Source organism: Dendrobates tinctorius, unplaced genomic scaffold (genome assembly GCF_039654945.1).
Source record: "Dendrobates tinctorius isolate UK_male_01 unplaced genomic scaffold, ASM3965494v1 ptg000057l, whole genome shotgun sequence".
NCBI lineage: Eukaryota > Metazoa > Chordata > Amphibia > Anura > Dendrobatidae > Dendrobates > Dendrobates tinctorius.
Window position 1 is genome coordinate 29,670,288 of NW_027361725.1, and position 19,333 is coordinate 29,689,620.

General features: G+C 43.1%; 1 protein-coding gene across 1 annotated transcript in view; it reads right to left on the reverse strand.

Moving 5' to 3' along the window:
• AQR (aquarius intron-binding spliceosomal factor) overlaps window positions 1-19,333 on the reverse strand; it is a 183,795-nt gene that overhangs the window by 94,510 nt on the left and 69,952 nt on the right. Inside the window, exon 17 of the mRNA XM_073577867.1 lies at window positions 12,807-12,985. Coding sequence (XP_073433968.1) covers window positions 12,807-12,985 — 179 coding nt within the window. The remainder of the gene's footprint in view (window positions 1-12,806; window positions 12,986-19,333) is intronic.

Genomic DNA, 19,333 nt, shown 5'->3' on the forward strand with positions numbered 1-19,333 from the left:
TTTTTCTTTACTTAGCTGCTATTCAGTAGGACTAGCAACTGTGTATCCACCAGACTTCTGCACAACACAACTGGCAAGAAATACCACTTATTAAACCTGACAGGGCAAACCTGTGAAGTGAAAACTATTTCCGGTGACTACCTCTTGAAGCCCATAAAGAGAATGCCAAGAGTGTGCAAAGCAGTAATCAAAGCAAAAGGTGGCTACTTTGAAGAACCTAGAATACAAGACACCCAGTATTTTCAGTTGTTTCACACTATTTTGCTAATTATATAATTCCACGTGTTAATTCATAGTTTTGTTGCCTTCAGAGTGAATCTACAATTTTCATAGTCATGAAAATAAAGAAAACTCTTTGAATGAGAAGGTGTGTCCAAAATTTTGGTCTGTAATGTATACACATACACACACGCTGTATTATATATATATATACGCATCCACACGCAGTATCCTTGAGTTCTTCCCCGAGACTGTGGCCCTCCCCGGGAAATAGTACCCTTGTCAGCGCTGTGAATAGGCACTATCTTTGCCCTTGGTGGAGTATGGCCATTTAAGTCATACAAGGGTGCCTGTACCTTGGTCTGCAGGATGAAGCGACCGGCGGCGCACTCTGGTGGAGGGCGAAGATGAGGGCGACAGTCATCTGCTGACGAACCACAACTCCTAGAGAGCCATGGTTCCACAGCCATCACATCAGTGCACGTAATGCAGCCCGACAAGGAATATAACTGTCGAGATTAGATCCTCCTCTTTCCGGCAGAAGTCTCGCAGCGAACGAGAAGCGCCAGGTGGAGGGTTGGCGCCATTCTTTGAAAAAAATGGGTGGCGAGAACCACAGCAACGTCATGCCGGGGGGAGCAACGTCATGTCTACTTCGAGGGGCGGAGCTTCCTCTAAGTAGGCCGAAGCCAGGGCCTAAATTTTTTATGCCTGCCGGAGCGCCTCCGGGGGAGGGGGGTCCATGGACCAAACGCTTCCCGGCGGACGCCGGGGGAGGCGCTGACACTCCCGCTCTCAGAACATCATGCTTGGCTGCAAGCGCTCGCAGGGGATCTAAGTTCCCCATTTTTTGCTGCGTGGTTTCCATGGCAGTCACCGTGGTACGCGTCCCGGCATGGAGCTGCCACGATGAGGCTTCAGCGCGCGGGCGCGCGTTCCCCAGGAGCCCCTTCTGTGCAAACCTTGGACCCCCTGATGGATTTTTAGGTTGCTCCCCGTACAGCAGGGGAGATATCCGGTCGCTTTAGGGGAATCTTCAGGGCGGTATGAGGTAAGCAAATGCCTCAATCCACCATCCTTTAGAAGGGAAGTGGAGAGGGACCGTCCGCCTCCTTGCATCATCCGCTTTTAAAAAAGTGGTGAAGCAGTGGGGGCTGCACGGACGCCATGTAGAGGCCTCTCTGCATCCTATGGGTTCAATCCCTAAGGATGGACAGGGCAGGTTGTCCGGCATAGGCTTGGCTGCGGAAGAGGATATATAAAGATGACACTCCATCAGGGCTGTGGAGTCGGAGTCGGAGTTAGTTTTGGTTGGAGTCGGAGTCGGTAGAAAAGTACCGACTCCAGCTTTAAAAAAAAAAATGTATTAATATTTCATAATTGAACTTTCATATGAATTTTATAAATGTTACTCAAATATACACTCACTGGCCACTTTATTAGGTACACCATGCTAGTAAGGGGTTGGACCCCCTTTTGCCTTCAGAACTGCCTCAATTCTTCATGGCAGAGATTCAACAAGGTGCTGGAAGCATTCCTCAGAGATTTTGGACCATATTGACATGATGGCATCACACAGTTGGCGCAGATTTGTCGGCTGCACATCCCTGATGCGAATCTCCCGTTCCACCACATCCCAAAGATGCTCTATTGGATTGAGATCTGGTGACTGAGGAGGCCATTTGAGTACAGTAAACTCATTGTCATGTTCAAGAAACCAATCTGAGATGATTCGAGCTTTATGACATGGCGCATTATCCTGCTGAAAGTAGCCATCAGATGTTGGGTACATTGTGGTCATAAAGGGATGGACATGGTCAGCAACAATACTCAGGTAGGCTGTGGCGTTGCAACGATGCTCAATTGGTACCAAGGGGCCCAAAGAGTGCCCAGAAAAAATTCCCCACACCATGACACCACCACCACCAGCCTGAACCGTTGATACAAGGCAGGATGGATCCATGCTTTCATGTTGTTTACGCCAAATTCTGACCCTACCATCCGAATGTCGCAGCAGAAATCGAGACTCATCAGACCAGGCAACGTTTTTCCAATCTTCTACTGTCCAATTTCGATGAGCTTGTGCAAATTGTAGCCTCAGTTTCCTGTTCTTAGCTGAGAGGAGTGGTACCCAGTGTGGTCTTCTGCTGCTGTAGCCCATCTGCCTCAAAGTTCGACGCACTGTGCGTTCAGAGATGCTCTTCTGCCTACCTTGGTTGTAACGGGTGGCAATTTGAGTCACTGTTGCCTTTCTATCAGCTCGAACCAGTCTGCCCATTCTCCTCTGACCTCTGGCATCAACATGGCATTTCCGGCCACAGAACTGCCGCTCACTGGATTTTTTTTCTTTTTCGGACCATTCTCTGTAAACCCTAGAGATGGTTGTGCGTGAAAATCCCAGTAGATCAGCAGTTTCTGAAATTCTCAGACCAGCCCTTCTGGCACCAACAATCATGCCACGTTCAAAGGCACTCAAATCACCTTTCTTCCCCATACTGATGCTCGGTTTGAACTGCAGGAGATTGTCTTGACCATGTCTACATGCCTAAATGCACTGAGTTGCCGCCATGTGATTGGCTGATTAGAAATTAAGTCTTAACACACAGTTGGACAGGTGTACCTAATAAAGTGGCCAGTGAGTGTATATGTTCTATCAAACTATGAACAACAGTGATAAGCAGTTCTGCTGGAGATAGAGACATTTCTTACTTCTTGTGTGTCACTGTTCTCCACTGCCCTTATCTAATCTTATACTTGGTTAACCTCATGCTGCCCCAACCCCCCTACTTACAATGTATGAAACTGAAAGTGAAAATGTGTTGCAAATTCTTAGTAGTAAAGCTCCTCCTCTAGACTAGATCATACTAGGTGTGCGTCTTCCAAGAATCTCACAGCTGCCTGCTACTCAGAAGAGGAAGACTGTAAGAAGTATTATCCTTTCAACAAACTTTGCATCAGTTAACTGTGAGTACATGAGGAATAATAACAGTATTACTGATCACTATATCAGTTGTACGACCTGGCAATAATTTTGTACAATTGTTTTTAGGAAAAACAATTGTCATTTGGATTGTGAATGCAGAATTAAAAACCTGAGAATGTCAAAGAAGCATCACATTAAATCAGCTGTATTTGAACATTTCACCATCACTCAAGATAGAAAACATTATGTCCGTCAGTGTATGACAAATGATCCAGACGAAAACAAATGCTGTGAAGCCAAGATGAGTGCATATTCAGGCAAAGATAAAAATGCTCCTACCAGAGCTTCTAATCTAAAGAGACATTTACAGCGCTTTCATCCAGAAGTACTGAAAGCAGTGGATGAGAAAGACTGCATCCAAACCAATGAACCAGTGCCCAGCTCTTCCAGCCAAACAAAGGAGCAGAGAACTTTGCAGCCATCAGTTGCAAGATATTTTGTCAGTGACAAAGTTACTGTGACAATGACAGTAGATACATTTAAAAAACAGATCATAGAGCTTGTTGTAAAGGATAGTGTGCCTATTTCATTATTTTCACGACCAGCTTTTATGTGTCTGAATGGGGAAATGGCCCGCAAGCTTGGTGTTTCTCTGGAGAGAGAGAGTATTAGAAAATTAGTAATCGAAGAAGCTTTTAAACAAAAGGAAGAACTTAAAAAAACTCTCAAGGGACGCTTTCTGTTTCTTAAAATGGATGCCTGCACACGTCACAGAGTGAACTATTTTGCCATCAATGTCCGATTTGTTTGTGACAAAAATGAAATAGTTACCAAGACATTGGCAGTAAAAGACACCAAAGCTCATCACACCAGTGAGTTTCTCAAGGTCTTGGTGGAAAAGGTTCTGCAAGACTATGAACTTAAAAAAGAGCAAGTCCTTTCTGTCGTAACTGACAATGCTTCAAATATGATAAGTACTATTAAGCTAATGAATGAGAGTAATGATGGTGACCAGCAGCTAGAAGAACATTCTGGGTCCACAGACACAGAAATGTTTGAAATAGAGGAACACAGTATTGTAACTGAGGAGCAAACTGAAGTTGCTTCAGATGAAGAGCAACATGATAGTTTAGATGATCTTGTTGAAACTGTGTCAATATGTTCTTTCATTCATCACATGCGCTGTGTTGTGCATACGCTACAGCTGGCTATAAGAGACAGTCTGCAAGAAGGACATGCTGCTGCACTGATTGGCAAGGTGAGAAAATTGGCTACTGTTGCCAGAACCCCTAAAGTTGACTCAATTTTGAAGAGACGTGCTGGAAAAGGGGCAATTATTGATCAAGCCACGCGATGGGGCAGTACTTACTTAATGATTCAGCGCTTGGTTGAACTGAAAACCTTTCTTGTAGACATGGCTAACCCTCAACTGACACTAAATGAAAGTCAGTGGAATCAGGTGACTGAGCTGGAAAAATTGCTAGAGCACCCATTTACAGTGACTAAAAAATTACAAGCAGAGGACTTAACTCCAGGTATTTTCTTAAAGGAGTGGAAGAACCTGATGTTTCGCCTGTCCCAAAGAGGAGGGTTAATTGCAAGTGGCATTGCTACATCAATGAAACGGAGAGAGGAGCTACTATTACAAAATAACATTCTTTTGGCAGCTGTTTATGTAGACCCAATGCATCGGATTCTTCTAGATGATCAACAGCTAAGTAAAGGAAAAGAAGCTCTGTTTGAAATAGCAGTAAGGATGAAAGGGTTGCAGAACAGTCAGGAGGAACAAGAAGAATTTGGTCGTCCTGCCACATCTTCACCCTCATCATCAACTGATGAAGAATTTAATTTCGAAAAATATTTGGATCACAAGGACCGTGCAAAGCGTTCCCGCATGGAAGAAGAGTCATCCCTATCAAGGAACACAGCCAGTACATTTCAGCAGAATTTTTCATGTGCACTAAAAGAAATTGAGAAATTTGACCGTTCATCAAAAATAACAGTGCAACAAGCGATTCCTCTGTATCCGGACATTGTCAAAGATGTTGCCCGAGTGGTTACTTCTTTGCCACCAACACAAGTTAGTGTAGAGAGGTTGTTCTCTGCTCTCAAAATAATTAGATCAGATTTGAGGGCATCCATGAAGGAGGATCTGACAGAGGCAATACTTTTTCTGAGGACAAATTTATAGATTTCTTCTTATTAACTGCATAAAAGTGTTTATTGCATATTTACTTACAGTTTATAAAAGTTTAGAAAAGTTATTTGCTATATTCTAATTGTATTCTAATAAATGTAGTTTTTGCTCTAAGTGGTCTGATTACTTATATGATGGTGAGAAACTGAATAAGCACGATGTTTAATATTTTACAACAGTAAATTTGTTGTTATGAATTGGCCATTTATGAAGGAGTCGGAGTCGGAGCCGGAGTCGGAGTCAGAGCCTTATAAAATCGAGGAGTCGGAGTCGGAGTCGCAACTGTGGCTTACCGACTCCACAGCCCTGCACTCCATGTGCTCATCCGTAAGTCGGAGCAGGGAGATCAGTGGCCTTTAAGAGACCCGTCACCCTTGACTCAGCTCAGGCATGGCATCCCACGTTGCAGGAGAGGATACGTGGAGGCGACACTCGCATGTGCTCACCTGTTGTTGGTTTGAGGAAATCAGAATCTTGAAAAGTTCCGTTGCCCTTCCATCCGAGTTAAAAAGTAAAAAATTAAAAAATTAAAATAATAAATGGTCTGAACTCTAGCTGCCAGGTTAGAGGGGGGCTGTTAAAAAGGACAGTGCAGGCACCCTTAATCCGTCTTCCCTTATGGGGGGATGAGGACCGTCCGCCTACTTCCATCACCACAGTTTTTAGCGTTGGTGATGTAGTGGGGGCCGCACGGACTATTATTATGCCTCTGTACAGCCTAGGGTTTCTCTACCTTAGGGTGGTCAGGGCTGTGTCCGGCATAGTGTCCCACGTCACAGGAGAGGATACGTGGAGGCGACACTCCACGTGCTCGTCTGTTGGTTTGGGGAGATCAAGCCCTTTCCATAAGGCCCGTCACCCCTATCTCGTCTTCATGGTAAAAGAAAAAAAAAATTGTCTGAAAAACCAGACATGTGTGCCTCCTATGGACACTAAGCATGAATGGTTTCACTTGGAGCCAGCAGGAGGGTGTATATTACGGAGTAGGAGCTAACATTTTTTTTTTGCCTCAACTTAGTGTCAGCCTCCTAGTTGCAACAGCATACATCCATGGTCTGTGTCCCCCCCAATGAGGCGAAGGAGAAATAGTTTTTCTAATTTAAAAAAAAAAAAAAATCTGACTGAAAGATAAGAAAAACGAGTTATATTATACTCATCCAGGGGCGGTCTGGGTCCGGTTTTGGTCCGATGGTGTTGTGGTCCGGTGCCTCCCATCCTCTAACGGTGACGTCCTCTTCTTTGCTTCCCGTCGTGGCTCCTGCGCAGGCGCACTGCTCCCGGCGCCTGAGCACTGCAGTACTCTGCTCTGCCCTCAACAGGGCAGAGCAGTGCGCTTGCGCAGGAGCCACGACGGGAAGCAAAAAAGAGGATGTCACCGTTAAAAGATGGGAGGTGCTGGACCGGACCGCGACACCCATCGGACCAAAACCGGACCCAGACCGCCCCTGGGAGAGTATAATATAACTCGTTTTTCTTATCTTTCAGATTATATCAGGGGCTTATCTACAGCATTATAGAATGCTGTAGATAATCCCCTGATGGTGGTGTCCGCAGCTGATACTCAAAAAAATAGGTGACAGATTTCCTTTAATCGCCGCTGCTGAGTCCTGCAGTACATTCACGTCAATGGGAGACAAAGCATAGTACAGCAGCTACCAAGCAATGTGAGGGGCTGCTAGGTTTCACCCATACCTTGCTTTGTTCCATCCGCTGCCAGACAAGTTTTCAGCTGATCAGTGGGTGTGCCAAGTGTCGGACCCCACCGATCTCATACCAATCACCTAATAGGCAGGTAAGGTCATCAATGATTAAACTTAGAAAACTCCTGTAAGCGGGTTCTTCCCTCTGCAATAATGCCATACATGTTGACATTACCTGTGGTTTTGGCACGCTGCAGGGCACAGAAGGAGATACTTTGACTTTGGGAGTGTGGACTTTACTTGGCTGGTATTTATTAGCCATGTCGTTTTCCAGTGTATTTTAGCTGGCAGTGACATGGAAAACCTCCATTTTTCCACAGACAGACTTGTGTTTTATGAGATGAGTTGAAGTTTTTATTGGTATCATTTGGGGGGACATGACATAAAAAAAATATCGATTTACAAAAATATATTTGTTTTTGCACCGTTTTCATTTTTTTGCTCCCCTTCTTCTAAGAGCCATAACTTTTTTATATTTTTGTCAAAATGGCCATGTGAGGGCTTGCTTTTGTGAGATAAGTTGTACTTTTGAACAACATAATTGGTTTTAACATGTCGTGTACTGGAAAACGGGAAAATAATTCCGAGTGCAGTCAAATTGCCACAAAAAAAAAAAGTGCAATTCGACACTTTTTTTTTTTTTTTACCATCTTCACTAGATACTAAAACTGCCATTATTGATTCTCTAGGTCATTACGAGTTAATAGATACCAAACATGTCTATGTTCTTTTTAATTTAAGTGGTGAAGAAAAAAATCCAAACTTTGGTAAAAAAAAAAATAAATAAATAAATAAAAATGGCGGCATCTTCCGAGACATGTAGCATCTCCACTTTTCGTGGTCTGGGGGTTTATTTTTATTTTGCGCGCCGAGCTGACATTTTTATTGATATCATTTTGGTGTAGATCCGATCTTTTGATCGCCCGTTATTGCATTTTATTGCAATGTAGCCGCAACCAAAAAACGTAATTCTGGCAATTTGAACTTTTCTTTCATTACGCCGTTTAGCGATTGGGTTAATTCTTTACTGCTAGATCGGGCGATTCTGAATGCGGCGATACCAAATATGTGTATGTTTGATTTTTTTTTTATTGTTTTATTTTGAATGGGGCGAAAGGGGGGTGATTTGAACTTTTGTTTTTTTTAAACAAAAAAAAAAAAAAACATGTTTTTTTTACATGCTTCAATACCATGGGAGACTAGAAGCTGTAGTTGTCCGATCGGCTCTGCTACATTAAGGCGATGATCAGATCACCTGTATGTAGCAGAAATTCTCACTTGCTATGAACGTCGACCACCGGGCGGCGCTCATAACAATCTGGCTATGACAACAATATAGGTCTGCCGGAGACCTCTGGTTGTCATGCCAATCCATTGGTGACCCGCGATCACGACTTATGGCCGGGATTTATGGCGCACTTGCCGGAAGCTCGAGTTAAATGCCAATGTCAGAGATTGACGGCGGCATTTAATGTGTTAACAGCTGCGAGTGGATCGCGATTCCACCCGCAGCAGTTAGAGGTACATGTCAGCTGTTCAAAACAGCTGCCATGTGCCGGGAAAGATGTGGGCTCAGCGCTCACCGACGGAAAGGGGTTAAAAAAAATTGATTTTTTAATCTCTTTTTATTCCATTTTTTGGGGTCTCACAATGATGAAAAAGTTATATTTTTTGCGTATTTTTATTCATTTTTTATTGTGTGTAATACAAGGGTTAAATAATCCGAGTTTCATATTCAGGTCATTCCGGACACGGTGATATAATACCAATTCTGCGTTTTTTGTTTACCGCTACTCTTAACGGAAAAACAGCTTTTTTTAGTTGAAAAACATTATTCCACTAATTTTTCATAATAATCTTTATTTTTTTATATAGCGCTAACATTCTGCAGTGCTTTACAGTTTGAACACATTATCAGTTTTTTTTTTCTATTTTATAAAGCTTTTATTTTTTCCTTCACTATTTCACTTTCAGTGGTCTGACTGCAGATTTAATACCCCGCAATACCTATGCATCGCAGAACATTAGGCCCATCAGTTTTACACTGGCAGGACACATATTAGATCCTTCTTATGGCAAGGACTAACAGGCCATCATAGATTGCTGACCCCACCCTGAGGCCATTACCTGGCTTGTGGTCTTCATGACAACAATCGGCACCATGCAATCACCACACTCTAATGGGGAAAAAAGCGTTGTGCCACTCCCTCTAACAACCCGGTAAATGCTGCAGTCGCTATTGAGGGGTTCAACAGCCGTAATCAGTACTAGCACTGATCGCAGCCATTGCAGCAGGGTGTCAGCTATGACAGCCACTGATGATTTTGCCGGCTCTGCTTTTGAGTCGGCAAAATCAATAAGCTGTATATGCATGGTGGTTTGAGGGAATGCACTGTTTGCTGTGCAGTACATAAACAGCTAATCTCAGGAATGGGTTAATACACCTTGACACTGCAAACATGCATTCTGGGCACACAGATCTGGAACCCGTTTCTCATCTGATGTAGGAAAGATAGTGGGAAATCTTCAAGCACATTAGATTATTGTTGTGGGTATGGCTAACAACGATGTAATGTGTATGGGGTCACCTCCAAGTGTCGCTTGTAGTGCGTCTGTTCTTATGGGGGATGGTCTGCGTATAACACTGTTTTACAACCAAATTGTTTCAGAGATGAAAACAGTTGAACACAACAAATTTTGCTGTGCTAAAACTAATATATTGCTTAAATTTGCCAACTGTCTGATCCAGAGGAGAAAAAAAAACAATTATTAAATACCCTGCAGTAAATAAGCCACATAGTGCATGAGAAAAATATATGGCACTTCGTTAACGTTTTTTGATTATAAAAAAAAAAAAGTGAAAGCCATCCCATTACTCCACGGCGACCGTAATTGGGACAGTCCTAACTCTAATATTAAAAACCTTACCATTTGTCAAGTGACATGCATGTAGATAAGGGGTGTTTCCATCATGTGCATGCCTTTCCTTTGAGCTGGGCATTATATTGATGTAGTCTCCCATGTCTATGTGTCCACTAGTAGGGCCCAGTTTTTCTCAGCCCTTATCCACATGCATGTCACTTGACAAACGGTAAGGTTTTTAATATTAAAGTAAGGAATGTTCCAATTACGGTCACTATGAAGGGGTGGTATGGCTTTCGCTTTTTTTGGATCAAAAAAGACATGTGAACTAAGTACCTTATATTTTTTTTGCATTATGCTACCTATTTACTTAGGACACCTTTCAAGCAGGCTTATAGAAAAATTGCTTTTTTATTATTTCCTTATCATTATTGCATTGTTGGTAGCTAGTTTATCACATCATCTATTTAGTCTATTGAGCCTTCAGTATTCTATCATCTTAGGGCGACCAATCAAAAACCGCCAACACAACTCAGAAGGCGTAATCCCAATTACAGTTGCATCACCTACTAAATGCTCTCTGTGTAAGGTATACAGTTTTAGGATTTCTTCGCATAATGACATGTTTCTAGAATTTTTTCAGATTTGCCTCATTCTTGCATTAACAAAGCAGACAGTTTTTGCTACAAATGCGGAGAAGTCACTTTTGCGTCATAAAGGTGAAACTTGACTACCATGAGAAGGAAAGCCTACAACCTGTATTTTGGCTACAGAATAGGCGATCAGGGCAAGAATTGGGCTCCACACATATGCTGCAATAGATGTGCATCACATCTTCCCCAGTGGTTGCATGGGAAGAGGCAATATATGCCTTTTGCAGTCCCAATGATCTGGAGAGAGCCAACTGATCACACTACCAATTGCTATTGATGTTCGAATTTCCATGTATCGCAACCGTGAAACAGATCATGTCCAATACTTCAACCTGAAGCGCGATTTTGCAGCATGCAACAACATCAACAGTTTAATGGAAGCTCTGAAGAGAAGTCATAATCCAGATAAATGGAGGCTATTCATTGATTCGCCTAAATGTCGTCTTACTGCTTAATGGCAATACGCTACCCTACAATTACAGTTGGTCATGCAGTCTACATTAAAGAAACCTATGACAACATGAAACAGCTGTTGAGATGCCTGAACTATGACCCACACTTGTGGCCCCTGTGTGGTGTCTTAAAGGTGGCTGCCTTCTTAGTCTCCAGGGTGGATACACAAAGTACTGCTGCTTTCTGTGTGAGAGGGATTGTTGTGCTAGAGAATATCACTACAAGAAACCAGACTCGCCTCTCCAACATTTACTTCAGCCAGGGAGTAAAGATGTCCTGCATCCAGCACATGTTGACCCACATATGATTTTGTTACCACCATTGCATATCAAGTTGGGGGTAACGAGGAACTTTGTAAAGGCAATGGATAGCTCTCAAGTATCTCAGTGATACATTTCCGAGGTTGAGTGAAGCAAAGATAAAGGAAGGAGTCTTTATTCGACCTCAGATTCATAAGCTTCTTCAAGATGAGGAGTTTCTCCATTTCAAGCAGGGCAAGGAAGAGGCTACATGGGTAGCATTCACATTAGTGGTAACAAATTTATTGGGAAGCTCAAGAGCAGATAACTATAAGATTTGATAGAAAATATCAAAACATGTAAGGATCTTGGCTGTAACATTTCCTTAAAGGTTAATTTCTTACATTTGCATCGGGACTTTTTTCCACCAAACTGCGGAGCAGTGAGTGGCAAGCACTGTGAGAGATTTCACAAAGATGTGGCTACGGAAAAAAGATATCAAGGAAAATTAAATCCATCAATGCTTGCAGATTACTGCTGGACAATTTTAAGAAATGATCCGATTTAGGAGTACAAGAGACAAGCAAAAAAAAAAAAAAAAAAAGTTGTTACTGAATGGGGGCCAAATTTTGTAGTGCAATTTCTGTAACTGTTTATAATTCACAATAATATTTATACATGTTTTAGTTATTTGAAATGTAGCCAAGTTTCCTCTAAAGAAAGATAAGAAAATTTTCGTAACAAAATATTCTGCATCTTTATATTTGCAAAAATAATCATGTTTCAAAGTACTGAAAATGTTATGCATTAATCATATCTAGAAGTAAGAGATCATAAAACAAAAGCCAACTAAAAATGTTCATTGTCAGATTTGAATTCAGGAAGTCAGGATCATTAAGAAATGGCTCATTTCATAACTGAACTTGACAACTTTTGAAACTATTTAGAATAGTATAATCAGGAGCGCTGCTGGAGTACAAAAGTAAACAGGTGATAGGACCGAGCTGCTGGGAATGTCTCACCACCAGCACTGGACACGTTAGGTTGATATTCTCAGAGTAAAGGCAGGATACAGCACTTTGAATTTCACTGCTGACTATCCATGTGCACATACCCCCCACAAAAATTTACTAAAAAAGCTCAGCAAGACAGAGATCTCATTTATTCGAATCATGCTATAAATAAACTCTGTCACTGTACATCAATTATATTAAAAAAGCTAATCATTAGTGATGAGAAAACGTGCTCAGATAAGGTGTTAACCATGCATGCTTGTGTGCTAACCGAGTGTCTTTGGCGTGCTCCAAAAATACGTTTGAGTCCCCGCGTCTGCATGTCTCACGGCTGTTCCACAGCCACAACACATGCAGGGATTGCCGGTTTGTTAGGCTGTCAAACAGACAAGAGACACGCAGCCAAGGGGACTCAAAACATATTTTCCGAACAAGCCAAAGACACTCAGTTATCCACATATGCTCGTGTACCAACGCCGTATCCGAGCACGTCCGCTCATCATATCAAAGCTCAGAGAAGCTCCTGTTAGTGGGACTTTATCCATACCTTCCCATTCATCTTTTATCTGGTCTCTGACATTCAAGTTGATTGTAAAGTCTGCCCGTACTCGAGTCGGACAATCTTCTCCAATATTTGGCTTTGCCACTTCGACCACGGAGAAAGCAACAATGGGCTGGGCCATGCGAGCCCATCCACCAAAAACCACACCACCATATTCAGACTGCCTGTGAAGACAATTGGGAAAGGAAATATCGGTCAGATTAAATAATAAAAATCCTATGCATACAAAATCATTATGAGCAGTTATGCTTTTTTTCTATGGTACTGTGCAAAAGTTTTAAGCAGATAAGGGGGGGGGAAGCTGTAAAATAAGAATTCTTTCAAAAACTGAAGTTTCATTTAAAAAAAATAGTTTAATTTTACATTTTTGAATTGATAAAAATAAACAAAAGAGAAATCTAAATCAAATCAATATTTGGTGTGATCACGTTAAACCTTGAAATCAGTATCAATTCTTCTAGGTACATTTGAACTTGCAAACAGTTTTTGAGGGAACTCAGTGGGGAGGTTGTTCCAAACATCTTGGAGATCCAACCACAGATCTGTACTTGTGCAAATTCTTCTGTCTCTTTATGTAATCCCAGACAGACTAGATGATGTTGGGATCAAGGCTCAATGAGGGCCATATCATCACTTCCAGGCAGGGTCGGACTGGGGTGAATAGGGCTCACCAGGGGAATTGACTCTAGGCGCCCACCCTATGGCTACCATAAACGGTTTTATTACGTGTTCATTTTTTGGGCTCTCCCACTAACACATGTGCCATTTAGCAAGCTGTACAGTGTGCAAAAGAGAACGCTCTCAGCCTCCTATATATCGTACACACTGCACTCTTGGCATCCTATATCACACACAGACCGCACTCTCTGTCTCCTATAACAGATACTTTCTACAAGAGGCTGAGAGTGTGGTATGTACAGTATATAGGATGCCGATATTGCGGTATGTATGGCATATTGGCCTCGTATATGACATGCAGACTGTCGGCCTCCTATTACGCCCCCTATAAGACAGAGTGTCGGCCTCCTATTAGGTCCCCTATAAGACATACAGACTGTCGGCCTCCTATTAGGCCCCCTATAAGACATACTGAGTGTCGGCCTCCTATTAGGTCCCCTATAAGACATACTGAGTGTCGCCCTCTTAGATACTGTACAGACCGCACTCTCTGGCTATGTACGGCATACAGGAGGATGATAGTGTGGTCTGTACAGTCGGTATACAGGCCTCATATGACATATTAGGCCATATAAGAGTGTGGTGTGTGTGTATCTTATATAGGAGGCACTGGCAGAGATTGTGATCTGTGATGCTGCATCATGTCATGTGTATGAGCAGGGCCGGTTTTAGGCAAAGTGGGGCCCTAGGCCAATTTTAAAATGGGGCCCCAAATGCTAACATATTGCACATCACACAAAAGCATTTCGGTTGTAGTTACATGCGCTGAGTTCAGGACGCTAAATGAGTGTGATCAACAATATTGAAGTCGTTCAACACTTGTTTCCTGGCCTCTTTCCACTGTCTGAGAAAGAATGATGGGGACAGAACAATCACTAATGGATCAATCTGTCCCCATACAGTATCATGTTATCAGCAGCACATCTACAGTTTACACCCCATAGTCCTCCATATAATATAATCTTCCCCATAGTCCTCCATATAGTATAATACACTCCTCAGTCCTTCATATATTAAAATACACTGCTCAGTCCTCCATATAGTTTAATACACTCCTCATAGTGCTCCATATAGTATAATACACCGCCAGTCACCCATGTAGTACAATTTACTTCCCATAGTATAATGCACCGCATAGTTCTTCATATAGTATAATGCATTCCCCATAGTCCTCGATACAGTATAATGCAGCCCACATATAATATAATGCAGCCACCCCATAGAGCATAATGCTGCCACCCCAGAGTATAATGCAGCCCTGCCATACAATATAATGTAACCCCCATAGAATATAATGCAGCACCCTCTTATAGCATAATGCAGCCACCCCTTAGAGCATAATGTAGCCACCCCACAGAATACAATGTAACCCCCCCCCATAGAATATAATGCAGCCCCCCTCATATAGCATAATGCAGCCCCTCCATAGAATATATGGCAGCCCCTTATATAGTGTAATGTAGCCCCTCCATAGAATACAATGTAGCCCTCCTCATATAGTATAATGCAGCCCCAATAGAATATAATGTATCCCCCTCATAAAGTATAAAGCCCCCCTACAATATAATCTAGCCCCCCATAAAATATAATGCAGCCCCCCGTAGAATACAATGTAGCATCCTCATGTAGTATAATGTAGCCCCTTCATAGATTATGATCACCACCATAGAATATAATAAAGATAATACAGCCCCCCATAGAATATAATGTAGCCCCGAATAGAATATAATACAGCCCACCTCCCCATAGAATATAATGTAGCCCCCCCATATTATATAATACAGCCTCCCCCATAGAATATAATGTATAATGTGCCCCCCATGGTATATAACACAGCCACATGGTATATAGCACAGCACCATGGTATACAGCACAGCCCCCCATTGGTATACAGCACAGCCCCCCATTGGTATACAGCACAGCCCCCCATTGGTATACAGCACAGCCCCCCATTGGTATACAGCACAGCCCCCCATTGGTATACAGCTCAGCCCCCCATTGGTATACAGCACAGCCCTCCATTGGTATACAGCACAGCCCTCCATTGGTATACAGCACAGGCCCACATGGTATAAAGCACAGGCCCACATGGTATAAAGCACAGGCCCACATGGTATAAAGCACAGGCCCACATGGTATACAGCACAGCATCACATGGTATACAGCACAACCCCCCATTGGTATACAGCACAGCTCCATGGTAGACAGCACAGGCCCACATGGTATAAAGCACAGGCCCACATGGTATAAAGCACAGGCCCACATGGTATAAAGCACAGCATCACATGGTATACAGCACAGCCCCCCATTGGTATACAGCACAGCCCCACATGGTATAAAGCACAGGCCCACATGGTATATATCACAGCATCACATGGTATACAGAACAGCCCCCATTGGCATATAGCACAGCACCATGGTATACAGCACAGCCCCACATGGTATATAGGACAGCACCACATGGTATACAGGACAGCACCACATGGTATACAGGACAGCACCACATGGTATACAGGACAGCACCACATGGTATACAGCACCATGGTATACAGCACAGCCCCACATGATATACAGCACAGGCCTGTTCATCCTCCTCCGGACCCCTCTGGCCTTCTCTTCCTCCTCCAGACCCCTCTGGCATCCTCTTCCTGCTCCGGACCCCTCTGGCATCCTCTTCCTCCTCCGGACCCCTCTGGCATCCTCTTCCTCCTCCGGACCCCTCTGGCATCCTCTTCCTGCTCCGGACCCCTCTGGCCTCCTCATCCTCCTCCGGACCCCTCTGGCCTCTTCCATGGAGACTCTTTGTTCCCCCTCCTCTCCAGGGACACAGACCACCCGTCACCCACTCACTCTAGACTCTACTCACCAGACTGGAGCAGAGTAGGAGCGGGAGCAGCAGCAGGGAGAGCAGAGCTTGGCGGCGTCCTCTTGTCTCACACACTGGCTGCTACGCTATTAGTCAGCCACCAGCCAGCTAGAGCCGGAAAGCAGAGCGCGGGGCGTGTCACCGCCCATCAAGAACAGCGCTGACATCACGCGGCAAGGTCCTGAGGCTGGGTGAGTCATCAGAGAGAGCCGGAGCCAGAGCCAGCAAGCGGGCCGCATCAGCGCCTCAGACGGAGGTACGCTGGGCCCGCGCCGCCGCGCGCTATGGTATGTGCACGTGTGCGTCCCTTCAAATCATGGGATGTGTTTTTAAAGGGCCCACGCATTTAAAGGGGCAGCATTTTTAAAGGGCCCCCAGCGACCCTCGGGGCCCACCGGGCATTTACCCAGTACCCCGCCAGGCCAGACCAAGCTTGCTTCAAGGACTCCTTGGTCTTCTTTACACTGAAGATAGTTCTTAGTGACATTGGCTGTGTGTTTGAGCTCATTGTTCTTCTGGAGAATAAATTTGGAGCCAATAAGACACCTTCCTGATGGTACTACATGGTGGGTAAGTATCTATCTGTATTTCTCAGCTTTGAGGACATTATTAACCTTGACCAAACCCCTAATTTCATCTTCTGTAATGCAGCCCAATACTTGCAACAACCCTCCACCATGCGTCACTGTTAATTGCAGATATTCATTATTGTACTGCTCTCCAGACCATCAGCAAACAAACTGCCTTCTGTTACAGTGAAATATTTCACATTTTGACTTTGACTCCAAGTTCCTATGCTATTGCGCACAGTTGAGTCACTTGGCCTTGCTTCCATGACAAAAGTATGGCTTTTTGGCCACAATATTTCCACTTCTGGCCATTAAAAGGGTGTAACTGAGTCCCACTAGTTGCTGCCAGGTCTGAGCTGATGGAACTGCTGGACATCTTCCGCTTTAGAAGAAAAAGTATTCATAATGTGTCTTTCATCCAATGCATTAAGTTTCCTTGATCGACCACTACATCTACAGTCTTCAATGTTGCATATTTTGCAGTCAACAATGCTGAGAAATACAGGTAGATACTTATCCATCAATTAATTCCATCAGTGAAGTGTCTGATTGGCTCCAAACTTATTCTGCAATAGGACAACAACTCCAAATATACAACCAATGTCATTAAGAACTATCTTTAGCATAAAGAAGACCGCTTGAGTCCTGAGAGTGATTATATGGGCTCAAAGAGCCCTGATCTCACCATCATCAAGTGTGTCTGGGATTACATGAAGGAACACAAGGATTTGCTGAAAAAGATCTGTGGTTAGTTCTCCAAGATGTGTGGAACAACCTCCATGTTGAGTTCCTTCAAAAACTGTGTGGAAGTACAAGTGTATCTAGAAGATGCTTTTATGTTGTTTTGAAGGGAAAGCGCGGTTGCACCAAATATTGAAGTGATTTAGATTTCGCTTTGTTCTTTCACTTTGCATTTTGTTAATTGATAGAAATAAATCATTCTTAACTCTGCGACTTTTGCACATTACTGGACATGTCCCAAGTTTTCTATATATCATACTGGAGAAATTGTTTAATCAGTACATACAAATTACACTGTCATTTATACACAAGGGTACATCTGGGTAAACAATAAAGGATGGATTTTTACTTTTTATACCATTCATGTTTTACCTCATGAAGTTATCTTTTACAGTCATCTACACAGAAGAATGGGGTTCATATTTTTATGTCATAAATCTACAAAAACATATTTCATACTAAGTATATTTTTGGAATTTTTTTTGCCAATTTTTTTTCAATTCAAAATTTGTAATCCATTCTTTTTTTTTAATCCAGTGAGGGATTCCTATCCAACATCTTTATTTTATGTTTACAAAGCACTAACCATTACCATAGTTCTGTGGGCAGTGTAGGCCTCTTATACATGCAGCCCAGATGTCCTTTTTAGGTCCCCAGGGCTGACTGTCATTTTGAAACCTAGCCATCGCCAGATTAAAAAGCAGGGATCAGAAGTTTCTCTCATCCAGCACTTGGAGCAGGAGACTTCCCTTAAAACAGGAGCTGCTAATGACAGAGTGTCACTGAATCAACCCCCCTCCCTGCTTTCAAGCGGCAATGCCAAAAGATGCTGCTGCACACAGAGGACTAGAACCGCCAGGGTTTAAAAACAATTAATAACATGAACAATAGAATAAAAACATGTTTTATGCATCCATGGAATATCTCAGGCTTGGAGCAATGTCAGGCGTGGAGGTGCACATGTATGCCTTCTTGCTTAGAATAGCTGATCCGAGCTGTGAAAGTTTAACAGATCAAAAGACAAGCAAGCTCAGCACACTGAAATAGCCGTGTAATATGACACAGCGGCCGTGGCTCTGGTTCCAGGAGTCATTCCTCCACATTAGCCAATGCTACTAAGGATGAATTATACCAATCTGCGTGCCGTGATGGGAGGAAACGAGAACATGGCATTAACCATTTATTGTTCAAGATCTAGAGGCTGAATGCTTCATCCTGTGGCATTCATCATTGCCAGAGGCTGCTGTAAGTATGGGTTCTCAAAATCCACCCAAATAGCACAGTAAAAGGAGTAGTGACCTCACATGCCCCTCTAAAATCCTTCGATAAGCTGCAGCCTGTGCCTGTCGGTGACTGGCTTAAACCTTCCCTTTACATGTATGAACAGTGGTCTATGTATGACTGGCTAACCCCTGGCAGAGCAGCACTTGCTTGGTAGATCTAATCCCTTATAATCGCTGCAATAGATACATCTTGTACTAGAAATTTTCACTAGGCAAAGTCAAAACTTTTCATCATCCTCTACGTATAGGGTAACTCCATTTCTCCAGCCATTCTCAGTGGATGAAACAATTCTAATGGGTATGAGTGAATTATACATAAAGGAGAATGGATTGATCTCAAGTGCTGGATCTTCACATATTTTGGACATCGATTTT